A 14,806-nucleotide genomic window follows, 5' to 3' on the forward strand; every position below is an offset into this window, starting at 1 on the left:
ACCACATGCATAGTTTTGTGTACCGAAATGAACTTTGACCTTTACATTGACCTAGTGACCTACTTTCACATTTTTGAAAGTACAGGCTTCAAATTTGGACCACATGCATAGTTTTGTATTCCGAAATAGAATTTGACCTCGATTTTGACCTAGTGACCTACTTTTACATTTCTCAAGCTACAGCCTTCAAATTTGGACCACTTGCATAGTTTTGTGTACCGAAATGAACTTTGACCTTAAGATTGACCTAGTGACCTACTTTCACATTTCTGTAGCTACAGGCTTCAAATTTGGACCACATGCATAGGATTGTGTACTGAAACAAACTTTGACCTTGACATTGACCTGGTGACCTACTTTCACATTTCTCAAGCTACAGCTTTTGAATTTGGACCACATGCACAGTGTTGTGTACGGAAATGAAATTTGACCTTGAGGTAGTCAGTAAGTCTTGAAATTTGGAACACTCAAAAATGGCACATTGGTGGGCGCCAAGATCACTCTGTGATCTCTTGTTGGTTATTTATAAAAATATCTTGCAAAAAACTTATGTCAATAAGTTCGTACCACTAGTCACTTTCAGAGTACTCACTTTTATGGATTTTTGAGAGAAATCATTTTTCGCGTAAAATGTGTGGGTTAGTCCCTTTAAAGTAATATGGAGTTTTCAAAAAATTCGGTCGCTTTGTAATGTTTAAAAAAAAACAGAGTGTAAGGTAACCCTCAGTAGGGATATACAATAAGCCTGTCAAATGTAGCATAAAATACTTCGTAATCTAGATTATTCCGGTCAAAATATAGGTGTTTTTCAAGCTTGACCGAAATAAGGTTGTAAATATTTTGAAGTGCGCCATAAAATATTGCATCATACAGTGCCATAAACGGGACTTACCAAAAACTGTTTATTTACTTTTAACATAAAATGCACCATATTCTAGAGGCACGAACATTATTTCAAAATTCTTTTAAATATTTAACATATTTTGTTTAAAGAATAAACACACGGACAGCTTGTTTACAAAATCGCGTTACGGATATTTTACGTATCACTTTTGAATAATGGAGTGACTTCCTATCAATTATACTTTTTAAAAGGACCTTCACGGTCAGTAATCTGGCTTAAATAACTACCCGGAGGCAAATTTGTCCAACATTTAAATAGGAGATTAGACTTAGAGGACATTAGGTTGTACATGTTCGCTGAATCTTTCTGAATACTTTGGCAAAAGATGAAACTTGCTGATTTGGTGTTGCCGGTATGTGTCGTCTGCGGCGCTTTTGCAGACGGCCATGGAGATGAGGGGACGTCTGCTGAAATCGTTTATCAGTGGAACATTGTGGAATACGAGTGGCCAAACGACACATTAAAACAACAGGAGATTGAAAACAAGGCCTACATTCCTCAAAACAGTGCAATAAATGGAATAAAACTTTATAAGGGAAAAGTTTACGTTACAGTCCCGCGACTAAAACCTGGCGTTCCATCAACGCTGAACGTAATCATCAAGGCCCCAGCAGGTAGCAATGGCTCCAGTCATCTACTGAGGCCCTTCCCAAACTGGGAAATGCAGAAGCTGGGTAACTGTGAGGCTCTACAGAGGGTACAGAGCATGGAGATTGATCCAAACACTGGTTACATGTGGATCGTTGATACAGGTGAGCGATTTTCATTCATATAAACAGTCATGGGGGTAGTGCTTTCACAAATTAATTGAAATTTATTTTAGGATAAATACCTCGAGGTTTTTGAATTAAACATTCACGCACATTTCACGTGGTCACGGTGAAAGATTCAGCCTCTTTATAGTATCACTATAAATACAAAAATATATTTATTATGTAAATTGTTCATGTCTTTTTAACTTTAACTATACAAACTCTGCTCTTAATTTACTTTATAGAGAATTTCGTTAAATTTGCAATTTTTAATTTACTTTTTATAAGCTCCGCTATATCTAGGCTCAGAAAAACTGCATAAAACACATCTTCTCCATAAAACAAATAAAGTAAATAAAGAATGATACAGGCAAAAGTGTGGTTTTCGGAATTAATGTCCGATTCATGTACATATGGCATATTCGTTTTCTTTGAAATCTACACCATTACATGAAATGCTACACCCTAGTCGGGTGATTAAATTAATCCGGTCATGTTGGATATTTTCATCAAAAAGTCAGTTCGATGTTTTTTTTTCAGCAGTTTTTATGGTGGGCCAGTAGTACAAGTGTGTTTTTATTAACTTGAAATTTTGAATACTTACCCGAAATTTCGACTTACGTAACTCGAAATTTCGACTTACGTAACTCAAGATTTCGTGTTATGTAAGTCGAAATTTAGAGTCACTAGGCCGATTTCGAGTTTTCGAGTTACTAACTACCATAATATACGTACATGTAAACTGGCACTACTTCCGTAGTTGTTAGACATTCAGTAACAACTAATGACTGACCATATCCGTACAAAACTTTGACAATCTCTAAATTAGCAAAAAGTAAAAAGAATGTGACATTTTTATTTTTTCTATATATAAAAATGTTACATTTTTGCGACAAAAGAAGTTGTCAAATCGATTTTGAGAATAAAACGTGAAAGCGATGTACGTTTCTTCAAAATTTAAAAGACTCCCACCACATCCGGTTCATTTTATTGCAAAGTAGAGGTGAAAATCTTGAAGATTTTCGTTATAGAAAAAAAAAGAGAGAAAAAAACAGAAAAAACAGAAATTGACTGTTGATTTGTTTTTAAACTTTAGGTTACATTTCAAAGATGGAAGACGTGGATGTGCAGCCTGTTGATTCCTGTCCAGCTAAGATCATCATTTACGATCTGAACACAAACCAAGAAGTCAACCGCTACGTCTTTCCTAGGATGGTTATCGGCTTTGGTCTATTCTATCTCAACGATATCGTTTTAGGCTACAGTGAAAATGTCGCCAGATACGCTTTCTTGTCAGACACGTTAGATTACAAGTTAGTCGTTTATGATTACAAAGAGAACACATCATACGCTTACTCGCATTCGAATATGAGAGCAGACGAACAATATATAAATATCACAATATCAAACTTAACTTTGACTGGAATCATCACAGGTATAAACGGAATTGCAATGTCACCAGATTTTAAGTACATCTATTACAGCTCTGTCGCAGGAGTAGGGTTGCACCAGATTGAGACTTCCGTTCTAACGTCTGCTAACGGGAATTCCGCCGCTTTTGCTGCAGCTGTGCGCACCATTGGAGAAAAGGTCAGCCCAGGTGACGGGATGGCATACGGTGCCAAGAATAACCTGTATTACTCAGCTCTAGGGCCGAATGCCATCTTCAAATGGGATATTTCCAAAGACTTAGGGTCATCCGGGGACTTTAACGCTGTTCCACTAATCAGCCAATCAGAACTCGTGTCTGATCCGCGAATGCAGTGGGTCGACACACTTGCGCTTGACGACAATGGGTATCTGTGGTTTACGACAAGTAGGCTGAACAAGTTCTTTAGTTCAGAAGGCATTGTACATCATGAACCAAATTTTTTCATCTGGAAGATTTTTGTCGATGACGTCCACTACTTAAAGGGAAGACAGGACGTCCCTACCCTAGGAAGTCAGAAAACTCTTGCATCTTGTTTTGCTCTCATTATATGTGCATGTTTGCAGCGTTTTCTTACACTTACATAGCATGCTGTCAGCCATTTTACCGCCACTGCCCTATATGCTTCACCGAACTCAGACTTTAGTAATATGAGTGCATTTTCCCCCTCGTATTATACTTGTAAATATAATATTCAACATATCGCATGCAAGATTGTATAACGTTTTAACTTACTAGTAGATATAATCTCCTAAAACATTTATGCTATGTCCTTTTTGTAATAAAATGATATTGCTATTTGACACATTCATTTATTTTTATGTTTACATTGTATGTATAAGATTTTATCGTTGCATAAAGTAATCATAACTAGTGCATCTCGGAAGAAAAAGGTCTGCCGAGTTGTAAGTCAGTATTTCCACAAAACATTTGAAATATTCATTTCTCATAATGTATTAGTTTTAACATCTATACATACATAGCGTCTATAAGACTTTTTGGTAGACGTATTTAATAGGGTTATTATAACAGTAGCTTGATCTGGGATGCAGTATTCGTCTCGAGTGGATTTTGCCAGATCGGATCTCACGATGCGCGCAAGCGCCGAGTGTGATCCGACCTTGCAAAATCCACGAGAGCCGAATACAAAGTCCCAGATCTAGCTACTGTTATAATGACCCTTTTATTATATACCTTTACCATTTTGATTCTTGTATGTTCTTGAACGAAATCTTCAATGTTTATCGATAATAAATGGAACTTAGTGAAGTTTTTATGTGTGCTATTTATAGAAATGTGTCGAGTCATGCATATTAATGAAAATAGTCCGGCAGCATACAATACGGAAGGTACAATACGGAATTTAAAAGGTACAATACGGAATTTTTGTCTGTCTGTTCATATTTAATTGTGAAATACAAGCCGATTTTTTTACAGACTTTATATAGGTATATAATAAGGTCATTTATTTCCCATCATCTGCATGCAGTCCTTTATTACTCAGTGGAACCTCTGTAATCCGAACATGCTCGGACCAGAAAAAAGGTTCGGATTAGAGGGGTTTTCGGATTAGAAAGGTTTCTATTCTTGACAGAAAATTTATGCTGTTTGTTATACATGATGTGTATAGCCAGGATTAATAAACATAATTAATGTATAAGCACCATATAGATCTTTTGAGTTTGATGTCAATTTTCATGTTAATTTAACTTTCCAATATCAATTATCAATATTGATTTCACCATTTCTACAAATTTCGCAGAAGGTAGCTATTAAAAAGAGAATATTTTACTTGTCCAGTTATTCTAATGATCTGGTTAGGTATCACTTACAGAGAATCGAATACCTGCTTTAAGTGACCACATTGCACAATATATACATTGGCAGTACTTATCACAAAAACATATACATGTATATCTATTCCTATGAATGGTTTACAGAGGTTTCCGGATTAGAGAGGTTCGGATTAAGGGGGCTTCACTACAGTTCGTACTGAGTCAATTTGAAAAGACATCTTTTCTAGAATTAAATTACAGTCGAACTCGACGGGACCGGCAAAATTTGTTAGAGTTATCGGTAGTTTGAGCCATCGAACAATATACATTATATAGGGATTCGATAAGTTCGAGCGAAGGATGGTGTTCGAAAGATCCAAATTCGAGTGAACATAGTTCGACTGCATTTATTCGTTTTATTTTTCCTGCTTTAACTTTATTTTTCTTTTTTGTCGACAGCCGTTGTTAGTATATGCCATAAAATATACTATTAAAATGAACTGGTCTTTTCACTATTGTTTCCAGTTGCCAGTTACGCTGTGTTAGTTTATAATCGGCACTTATCTTCCATTTTTATACATGTCGACCGAAATACTATAATGTACGAGACAAATTGACCGTTGCATGGCCGCCTGAAGTTTTGTTTTTCCGGAAAAATGAAGACAAAAACTGCGAAAATTAAGCTATGCGGGTCTCACAATCTGCCGTCGACCGTCGGTCATGTATACCGCCGGGACGTTGCGTATCTGTTGTTTCCAAAAGGCAGTCTGTACACAGACGTACTTAAACGGAAAAGAATGCAAAGGCAGCTACTAGTATTCATATACTGATATAAACTGCCATTAAAACGATTAGAAATTAATATTTTCGCGTATGGTGTGCCTGTTTGGTGTTTGAAAACATTTTTTTTTCACTTTCTGTGATACACATTAAGTTGTATATGTGGAGTGCCGGACCTCGATAGTATCCAGTAACCAGTTTCGTCAAAACCACCCCGCGGTCCATGCTTGAACCAGGAAATCTTGAACTGAGATGCTATATCCTACTTCTAAAGGAAATGACCAATTCAGTGAGAGAAAAAAAAAAACAACACAAAACTGAATTTTGATAAACATGGACATTTTCACCACATCAAGGCTTAAACGCTAAAATTAAACACCATTTAGATATAGGCTTACTACCTCAAAGGAGAAGAAATTGTTTCAAGTTAAGCAGTTTTAGTCTCTATTTGACCAGGTTAAGTATTTACACAGACGCCCCCATCTCAGTTTACAGACTTTACTTTGGGGTTCAAATAGTTTAAGCTATCCCATATCACAAAACAACGCGAAAAATAAAGGCATACTTGAGAATGGATTTAATTTAATGACAATATAACTCGACCTTTGATGATAATGTTTGAACTGATAAGTTTTGTTTTATACGAAATCAAAATTTTATGGGGCATGACAGGGGTATTGCATTTGTAACGAAAATTCCGCTTGTCCGAGTGTTTTTTCTTCTTCTTCTTTTGAGAAGTTTCCTGATAAACGTAAATCAATAGGCTCTGTCAAATAAAATTAAGATTTTCTTTCAGAATAATTTTCTAAGATCTTTCTGGGGGATATACTGCAAATCAGGCTTGCGTGTCTTATCATTGTGGGCACTATTCTAATATATAATCTTTGTACTTTTAATTTTACCTCCGGTTTGATCTGGCTCACTTTTATTTTACTGCCCAGATGGACACGATTTTATGTGCCGATTATCACGCCGGGCTATCCCGTCTGCGTGAGTGGTAAACCAAAAAGCACCGTGATCGGCCTATTCAGCATGTCCCGCCGGTATACTGATTGATGCGCGCACAACTTATCCGAATGAAACGAGTGCGAATCGATGTACCGGGTCAGATCGGCTCATATAATCGAGCCCACCTATTCCCGGTAAATAAAGAGCGGACACAGCGGTCCAGTAACACTGTCCGACGACGAAAACAGGGGTCGGGTGATCGAACCTCCGCTCCTCCAATTAAATATTACTAACATTGGGATAAGAGACCAGTGTATTGGTGCCCAGTGTATTGGTGCTTTACACCTGGCACTCTAAAGAACTAGGAAAGTCTCTGCAATTTGAGAACAGTCTTCTGGATGAGTCGCCCAACAAACGAACTCGGTAAATAAGTAGATGTGGATGAAGCATACAAACAAAATTTTGTTATTGAGCCTATAGATGCAGGCTAGAGTCACTGCCGAACGATGCTTAGACATAAAAAGTGTTTAAACACAACTTCACACCAATAACGTCTTCTAACAGACGTCCACTCAGAATAAATCAAAACAAAATTGTATCTATCCATAAGTCTTGTGTTCGTTCCTTATGTACTAAGACTGGCTCGTGCAGTCATTTCTGTCTAGTACAAAATGGGCTCGACATTACTACATTTTGTACTTAATTTTATATCATCACACAGGGGAGAACTGAATCTTGAAAAATCCTGTTTTTTTTTCAAGCTCTCTACAATATGTCGTAGTATTAGATATTTATAATTTGAATGTGATATCAATTAGGTTATGTGATAGTGTAAATTGTATTTGGTTGTTGTTGTTGTTGTTCAGAAGACTACATTTAAAATTAAGAAGTATCATTTGTACTTTGTACTGATCTATATCTTCATGTGCTACCTTCTATAAATAAAGATGTTATTATTAATATTATTATTATTATTATTATTATTATTATGTTTAAAGGTGCCAATGTATTTGTAAAAGACGAAACGTTATGCATTTTCTAGAAATTCCAACGAATGTATAATAAATTACTAAATCTGACTCAAAATAAATCCAAGGTTAGATACTAAAAATATGTTTTCTGAGAAAAAAAGAAAAAGAGAAAGTACAGTCAACGTGCGTACTTGCATGTTATATCTTTTGCACTATAAAACCATTTACAGCGGTGTACCCCTGTTATATGGTATATAAAAATTTATGAGTCTCTTAAAATACTTGCGAATATCATCACGTTCATGAAAAACTGTATCTCGAGTACTTTGCTTAATAAAACAATCCTATCCGACGGCGGAATGTTCAATAATCAAGACCTGGCAGCGAGTCGATATCAGCCATTCACTGTCTCTTGTAACATCGATCTGCTGCAGTCTATGTAAAACTGCAGTGTCCAATTGCTGTTTGAATGCGTATATTGAATCACATAGATAGATTATATCAAAGTTATTCTTTAAGGATTTAGTGTATGTGTACGGATTGTAGTTAGTGGATAGTGAAAATGTCAACGGATGAAAAAATCGCGTCGTCCCCGACGAAATCAGACGAAAGTCCACAAAACACAATTAGGGTGATAAAGGCTAACGACACTGAACAAACGGTGGTTGAGGTCAAGGTCGCCGGAGAAGATGGAGCGAAGGTCACGGTTTTCGGCGGGGATGGACCTGTGACTATTAACGGGATTGCAGATAAAACGGATGAAAAACAACCGGAAGTGAACAATAAAGCTGGTAGTAAAAACGAAGACACAGAACCTGTTAAAGACCCTAATAAAGATGTCAATGAAAGTGTCAATGAAGATAAAGTTGAGAAAGCTGAAGCAAAGAAAGTGGAAAACGAAAAACAGAAAAACGATGCCGACAACGACAACGAAACTCTTGAACCTTTAACTAAAGAAGAAATTGACAAAATTGTGTCTAAATATGCAAATAAATTGAACAAGAAAGATTTGGACAAGTACCTGGAGTTTTACTGGTCCGTGGATGAATATGGTTTTGGAATATTTACATTTCACCAGTTTGTCTATCGACTGGGGAAAATTAAGAGATATTTGAACACCAGGGAAGTAGCGGTACGCAATTTTGTTTATTTAAAAATAAATAATGTGCATTTGTGTTCAAGGGCGTATTCGATCCAACGGGACACATTTTATTTTCGTTACCTGTAATTTCTTTATCATCAGTAGTCCCTCTTATAATAACGGTATGTCGCTGCAACAGGTATCCCACAGCTTACATACTACCCACATCTCACCCCTATCCTTCACCTAACGATAGAGCAGGGAAGTGAAAATAGGTTAACTATGAGACTGTTTTTCACGAAACACTACGTCTCCCACCGCTTACCATGCAGACATTGTAAAATGCGACAAATCAAGGGTTATAACTCGAGGGAAAATCTCTAAACCATAGCATTCAAATGACATGCACAATTGTAGTTATACAGGCTTGGCACTGATCACTGCAGTGAAGTTTAGTGAAACTCCAAACATTGGTATAGGAGAAGTAGCACAGACATTAAAGAATTTGACAAAATTAAATCAAGGGTCATAACTCCGCTGAAAAAAAAAATCATTAAACTTGAACACGTCGATGATATGTACAACTACGCTTTACACTTTTCACTCGTGATGTTTGGTGAATTTCAGCCAAATGGTATCTAGAGGTCAAATCGTGTAAACACTGCAAAATACAATAAATCAAGGGCCACAACTGTGCTGAAAATCAATTATTAGGCTTGGCACTGGTCACTCCTTTATGAAGTTTGGAAATACGCCTAATAATATGAGAGATGAAAAAAAAAACCTACAAAAGTTGACGAATCAAGGGCCTTAACTCCGCTGAATAATCACCGAACTAGAACATGCCGATGACAAGGCAAAGCAACGATCACTTCAGTGAGGTTTGATGTAAATCCTCTCACAGGTGTCGGAGGAATTGCGTGGACAAACTTTGTGACATACAGACAGACTGACAGACAGACGGACAGCACTAAATCAGTATGTCTCCTACAGTACACTTAAAAGCGTACAACCACATCTTTTTCTCTTTTTCATGAAACAATAAGTAACATTAAACAGATTTTGCACATTTAATATCTTATACTTTCTGAACGATTATGCCAGATTTCATGAATATCGTCCAGCTATGCGTCCACGCAATAGAAAACTAAAAAACACATGAACAATCGAACCATACCAAGCCTTTATTATTATACGAGAAAACATTTCTACACAACGAGAGAGAGATTAACAAAGAAAGTCCTTATTTTAATCAAATCATTTTAGAAAACATATCAAAGCTTGAGAGTTTTAAACCAGTGTTAGCCACTTGGGCTTGTTCCTATAACCAGTGATATCACTAAATTTCATAAATTGGATTTTCATAAATTTTTCCAAAACTACGATGGTACATTTATGGGCAAAAAAACTACAAAAACTGTGGAACTGAAACGTTCTAGTCTTCGATAAATTTGTGGAACTGGAATGTTACTTTATGCTTTTTTTTTTTACTGTAGTTTGGAGTTTCCAATTTCAGTTTCAAATATTTAACTGTTGGATTACACAAAAGTGTTGTTTGCACATCCGTAAAATGAAATTTCAAACTTGCATTCAATATTACCTTTTTCAAATACAAAGTTCTGCAACACTTTGATATGTTAGATATGATCAAATATTGAACATTTGATCGACTGAATGCAAAACTGATCTATTTTTTATTTTGATAAATCAGATAACAAAATGTGTCCGGTTTTAAATTTGCTGAGTGTACATTTCTTGTTTAGTCTATGACCAGTTTGCAATAAGTTTACATATTGCAGTGAAAAGTATCGCTCCCTGAACTGGCAATAAAACAAATTTCCATGTAAAATTGCCAAGTTCTGTTTCCAGCTGTAGCTTTATGACTCCCTGATGAAATCTTAACAATTACCCAGTTATGATCTGTTTCCAGAAATCGATGGTGATTACAAGTAATCGATTACGTCTTGGAAGATTTACAAATATAGCTGTACAGTTGCAGACATGTCGGAATAGAAGTGATTATCAGAAAATGCTAAATCTATAAAATGCCCTTATATAGAATAGATTTATTACGCTCCTGGTGGCATTTTGTCTCCGATTCTGAGGCTGTTGTTTCCCCCAGCAGAGCCATTTAACTAGTTACAGTCTAAAATATTCTTAGCTTTTGGATTATAAAACTTTAGAATGGTTATCAGTCCCAGAATGCATCCTTGCCATTGGTCTGTTTCAAGATTGTGCCAAGAAACAGCCAATCAGGTGCTTGAACTGTAAGACTGGTCTCCAAACGCTGCTTTAATCTTGGGATTGAAATTTCAAACTTAAATCAGCGATCGTTCCTTGATGTTATCTGATATGGTAATACTTGATGATGAAGTATAATATATTTCTGTGAAAAGGAGAAGATGTGTCTATTACATGAATTGGCAAATTTGACATTTAGACAAGACCGTCAGACGAAGAGCTATTCATATGCCATAATAATTACATACGGTCATTAGCTCCGGCATTCTAACAGCCTATATTATAGAAATTAAAGCAATCAAGTCAAGCACAAAATGAAAGCGAAGTTTGTGAAAAAAAAAGTGCAAAACGTTGTTTGACAGACAAAACAAAACAAAATAAGTAATCTTGTGATCTAATGGTTGAATAATGTAAATATAAATACCACACTACTGGATACAACGATCACAATCTCTTTCCAACACTATCTTTTCGATCCCATCTTTATCTTTACAAAACTATGTTTATTATACTATAGCTTTGCAACACTAACTTTATCCCACATCACTTTACGACAATATCTTTAAAACACAATATTTATCTTTACAACACTATCTTTCGGCATATATGTTCGGCATTCAGACGGTTCCGATTTGATTTTGGTTTCACAGCGTACCAACACAGTTAAGGTTGCATGGCCTCAAAAAGGGACCAAAATGTTGTTTTCAAAAAATGAGGCATGGACTCAAAAAGTTTATTCTGATTGAAATCGCAAACGCAACAAAACAATATGTTTAGACCCTGTTGATTCAAGGCTAAGACTTTTCATACACAAATTGCCCCAGAATCACAGGGGAGCTTTAAGGGTTTTGTGTTGTCGCCCAGAAACTCACTCTGCTTACTGTTGGCATAAGAGCTGCTAAAGTTTGCTCTTCTCTTTAATGTTGCCTATTCTCCTATCAAATTATGTTCAAACTTCGAAAACAGTAATGTATCAATTTCACTTTATTTTTAAAAACAGTTTTCAGCCACGACTTTATGCATACACTTTCATGTTATACATTTCAGGAGATGTTTGCCGATCTTGATCATGACAATGACAGGCTAGTGTCCCTGGACGAGTTTCTCGACGAAATGTCAAGAGAAAAACCTAGGCCAAAAACGTAAGTAAATCACAGTAACGTTGCCTACCACTTCGTCTCGCAATAAAGGGGCGTAACTCTGTTAGTTAGCTGGAGTGACCGAGCGCTAGTTGAGAAGAGACCGCCTCTTTCGCTACATGTGTTAAAATCGAACCCATGACCATACCGGATTCTTTTATATGCATCACCAACTTCCATGAGTAGAATTTTAAAAATTATCATATATTTGTTGATAGACAGCTTTCTATTTGTATTACTCAACTTTCATGAACTTAAAAAAAATGCATCATAATTATATTTGTTGATGTAGGAACATTGCGGGTGTAACATTTAATTTAACTACGAGAGAATTTACTTATGGATGTCACATTTAAATTAAGTAAAACGCGATAATTTCTTTTTTTACAGCGAAGAAGAATGGAAAGCAAGATTTGAATACTGTGACAAAAACCACGATGGTTTTGTATGCCAAGAAGACATAGCTGCAGTTCTCCGCGAAAACAACGTGCAATACCTAGATGCAGAAATTCTTTACTTTCTACACCAAAACAAAGCGGGCCCAGATAAGAAATTAGATTTGGCAGAATTCCGATGGGCCGTAAAACATTAAAATTTACTTCATAAAATATATTCTAATTATATACATATGTTATACTTCAGATAAATTTTATTATTTCGGTCAGACGTTATCAGTGTCCTTCAAATGTGATTTTTTTGTGTGACCTTGTCGGTTTGTGTGAGGTATTCAGAGGAACATGAACTTTATCTATGAACACAATTTAGGGCAAAGAATGCACTTTATATGGGCCATGGACGTGAAGAATACCGTCTGGAAAAATATCACTTATACAGTATTATCCATTTTGAACATAAACCATACAAATGCTACGTTAGTGTAGACAGGACCAGATGGCAACAAATTACATTCAGCATCGACTGTCCCTAGCCGACTTTCGTTTTTGCACAGGCTCATTTCGTTGTTTCTGTTTTTCGCGGCGGGCAAAATCGCTAAAACGGTTATTCAGAGATCGGATCTTATTTTTGTTCGGGGCTTTCAGTGGCTGAGTGGTTTAGGCCGCTGATTTCAAACCACTTGCCCCTCACCGATGTGGGTTCGAGCCTCACTCGGGGCGTTGAATTTATGTGAGGAAGCCATCCAGCTGGCTTATGGAAGGTTGGTGGTTCTACCCGTCCGTGATGAAATAATGCTCGCATGGGCACATTGGGTCTTTCTCTACCATCAAAGCTGGAAAGTCGCCATATGACCTTATTTGTGTCGGTCGGTGCGACGTTAATGCTCGCAAATGCAAAGGTGCATGAACCTTGTGGAGAAGTTTCTTGCCACAGACTGTGTCATCCATGCATTATACAAATTTCTAATATTTCAGTCTAAAACATTTCGTTCTATACATCGTAGTATCTAAAGTAGCGGTTCCGAGATGAGGGACCCTATCATATGTGCAAGGTAGGAACCTCGCAACTTGTGATGTATGTTCAATGATGTACTAAATGCTTATACACAATTCTGCACGTCTGTCCCTTTTTAGTAGTGCTACCTCGAGTTTTCCCTATATGCAACATAATTTTTACTACTTTGTTAACAATGTGTAAATAAGACTGAAAAATTCCGTTTGCAACGTGATCGCAATTTGTTTAAAGCTATATCAGCAGCGAATTTTTAAACTGATATTTCAGCTTTTTTTCTAAGATAAACACATGCTGTTAGCTTCTACTTCTTTGCTCTAAAGATAGCGCATGCTGGGTTGGGTCAAAGTATTATTACATATTTACCAGTATTGCATTAAATCGAGGTGATCTCTAGATTACTTTGACCCGTTCTTAGTTGCTGTTTATCACTGTAAGTCTTGCATTTCTTTAGATTAAAATTTACATTATATAAGCACATGTTTAATGAACAAGGCCTTTTTTTGTTGGAAAGAGGATTATAATACGGGAGCCTGTGATAACCACTGTTCAGAGTTTCCAATTAAATAGCAATTTGTGTAACTAACACCTATTGCAGATAGTTCCGTGCTTTAACAGCCAGGTTAAAGAAGGCACCTGTGAAAGGAATGCGTACGCTGGTAAAGCCTTTCTATGGTTATGAAAGGAATGTGTACGCTGGTCAAATAAAAGGAATATGCATGCTGGTCAAGCCTTACTGGGGTTATAAAAGGAATATGTATGCTGGCCAAGCCTTTCATAGGTTATGAAAGATATGTGCACACTGGCTAAGCCTTCTAGAGTTCTGAAAGGAGTGTGTATGCTAGTAAGCCTTCATAGGGTTCTGCCTGGGGTTATGAAAGGAATGTATACGCTGGTCAAGCCTTCCTGTTCTGAAGGGAAAGTGTATGCTGGTCAAGTCTTCCTGGGGTTATGAAAGGAATGTGGATGCTGCATATGGTCAAGTCTTCCAGGGGTTATGAAAGGAACGTGGATGCTGGTCAAATCTTCCTGGGGTTATGAAAGAAGTGTGTATGCTGGTCAAGTGTTCCCAAGGTTATGAAGGGAATGTGTACGCTGGTCAAATCTTCCTGGGTATATGATAGGAAAATTGTCGATCGTCGAAGCCTTCCTGGGGTAATGAAAAGAATGTGTACACTGATCAAGCCTTCCTGCGATTCTTGTCCAAAATTTTGCAAAAAGCATGCAAATGTTCCTAAATGCCTTATTTTGTACTATTGCTATGTGAACAAACTACACTGTGATTGCTTTCTGTTATATAAAATATAGAGTAATGTATGTTAACTTGCTTATCAGCTTTTTATGCTCAAGCTTCAAAGTAATAAAGAATTCAAACTGTG

The 14,806-nt window shown here is 36.6% G+C and overlaps 1 protein-coding gene across 1 annotated transcript; it reads left to right on the plus strand.

The window, feature by feature from the left end:
* The first annotated feature begins 819 nt into the window (after positions 1-819).
* LOC123532666 (protein yellow-like) lies at positions 820-14,806 on the plus strand. The gene is made up of 4 exons (XM_053517899.1): positions 820-1,656; positions 2,753-8,691; positions 11,929-12,023; positions 12,411-14,806. Exons 1-2 carry the CDS (start codon positions 1,230-1,232, stop codon positions 3,670-3,672), a joined length of 1,347 nt encoding a protein of 448 aa, XP_053373874.1. The 5' UTR covers positions 820-1,229; the 3' UTR covers positions 3,673-8,691; positions 11,929-12,023; positions 12,411-14,806.

Source organism: Mercenaria mercenaria, chromosome 11 (genome assembly GCF_021730395.1).
Source record: "Mercenaria mercenaria strain notata chromosome 11, MADL_Memer_1, whole genome shotgun sequence".
Classification (NCBI taxonomy): domain Eukaryota; kingdom Metazoa; phylum Mollusca; class Bivalvia; order Venerida; family Veneridae; genus Mercenaria; species Mercenaria mercenaria.

What these genes read in the sequence shown, in the direction of transcription:
- LOC123532666 (XM_053517899.1), top strand. Translation starts at nt 1,230, where the DNA reads ATGAAACTTGCTGATTTGGTGTTGCCGGTATGTGTCGTCTGCGGCGCT. An exon ending in CATGTGGATCGTTGATACAG is followed by an intron (nt 1,657 to 2,752) that starts GTGAGCGATTTT and finishes TTTAAACTTTAG; the next exon opens with GTTACATTTCAAAGATGGAA.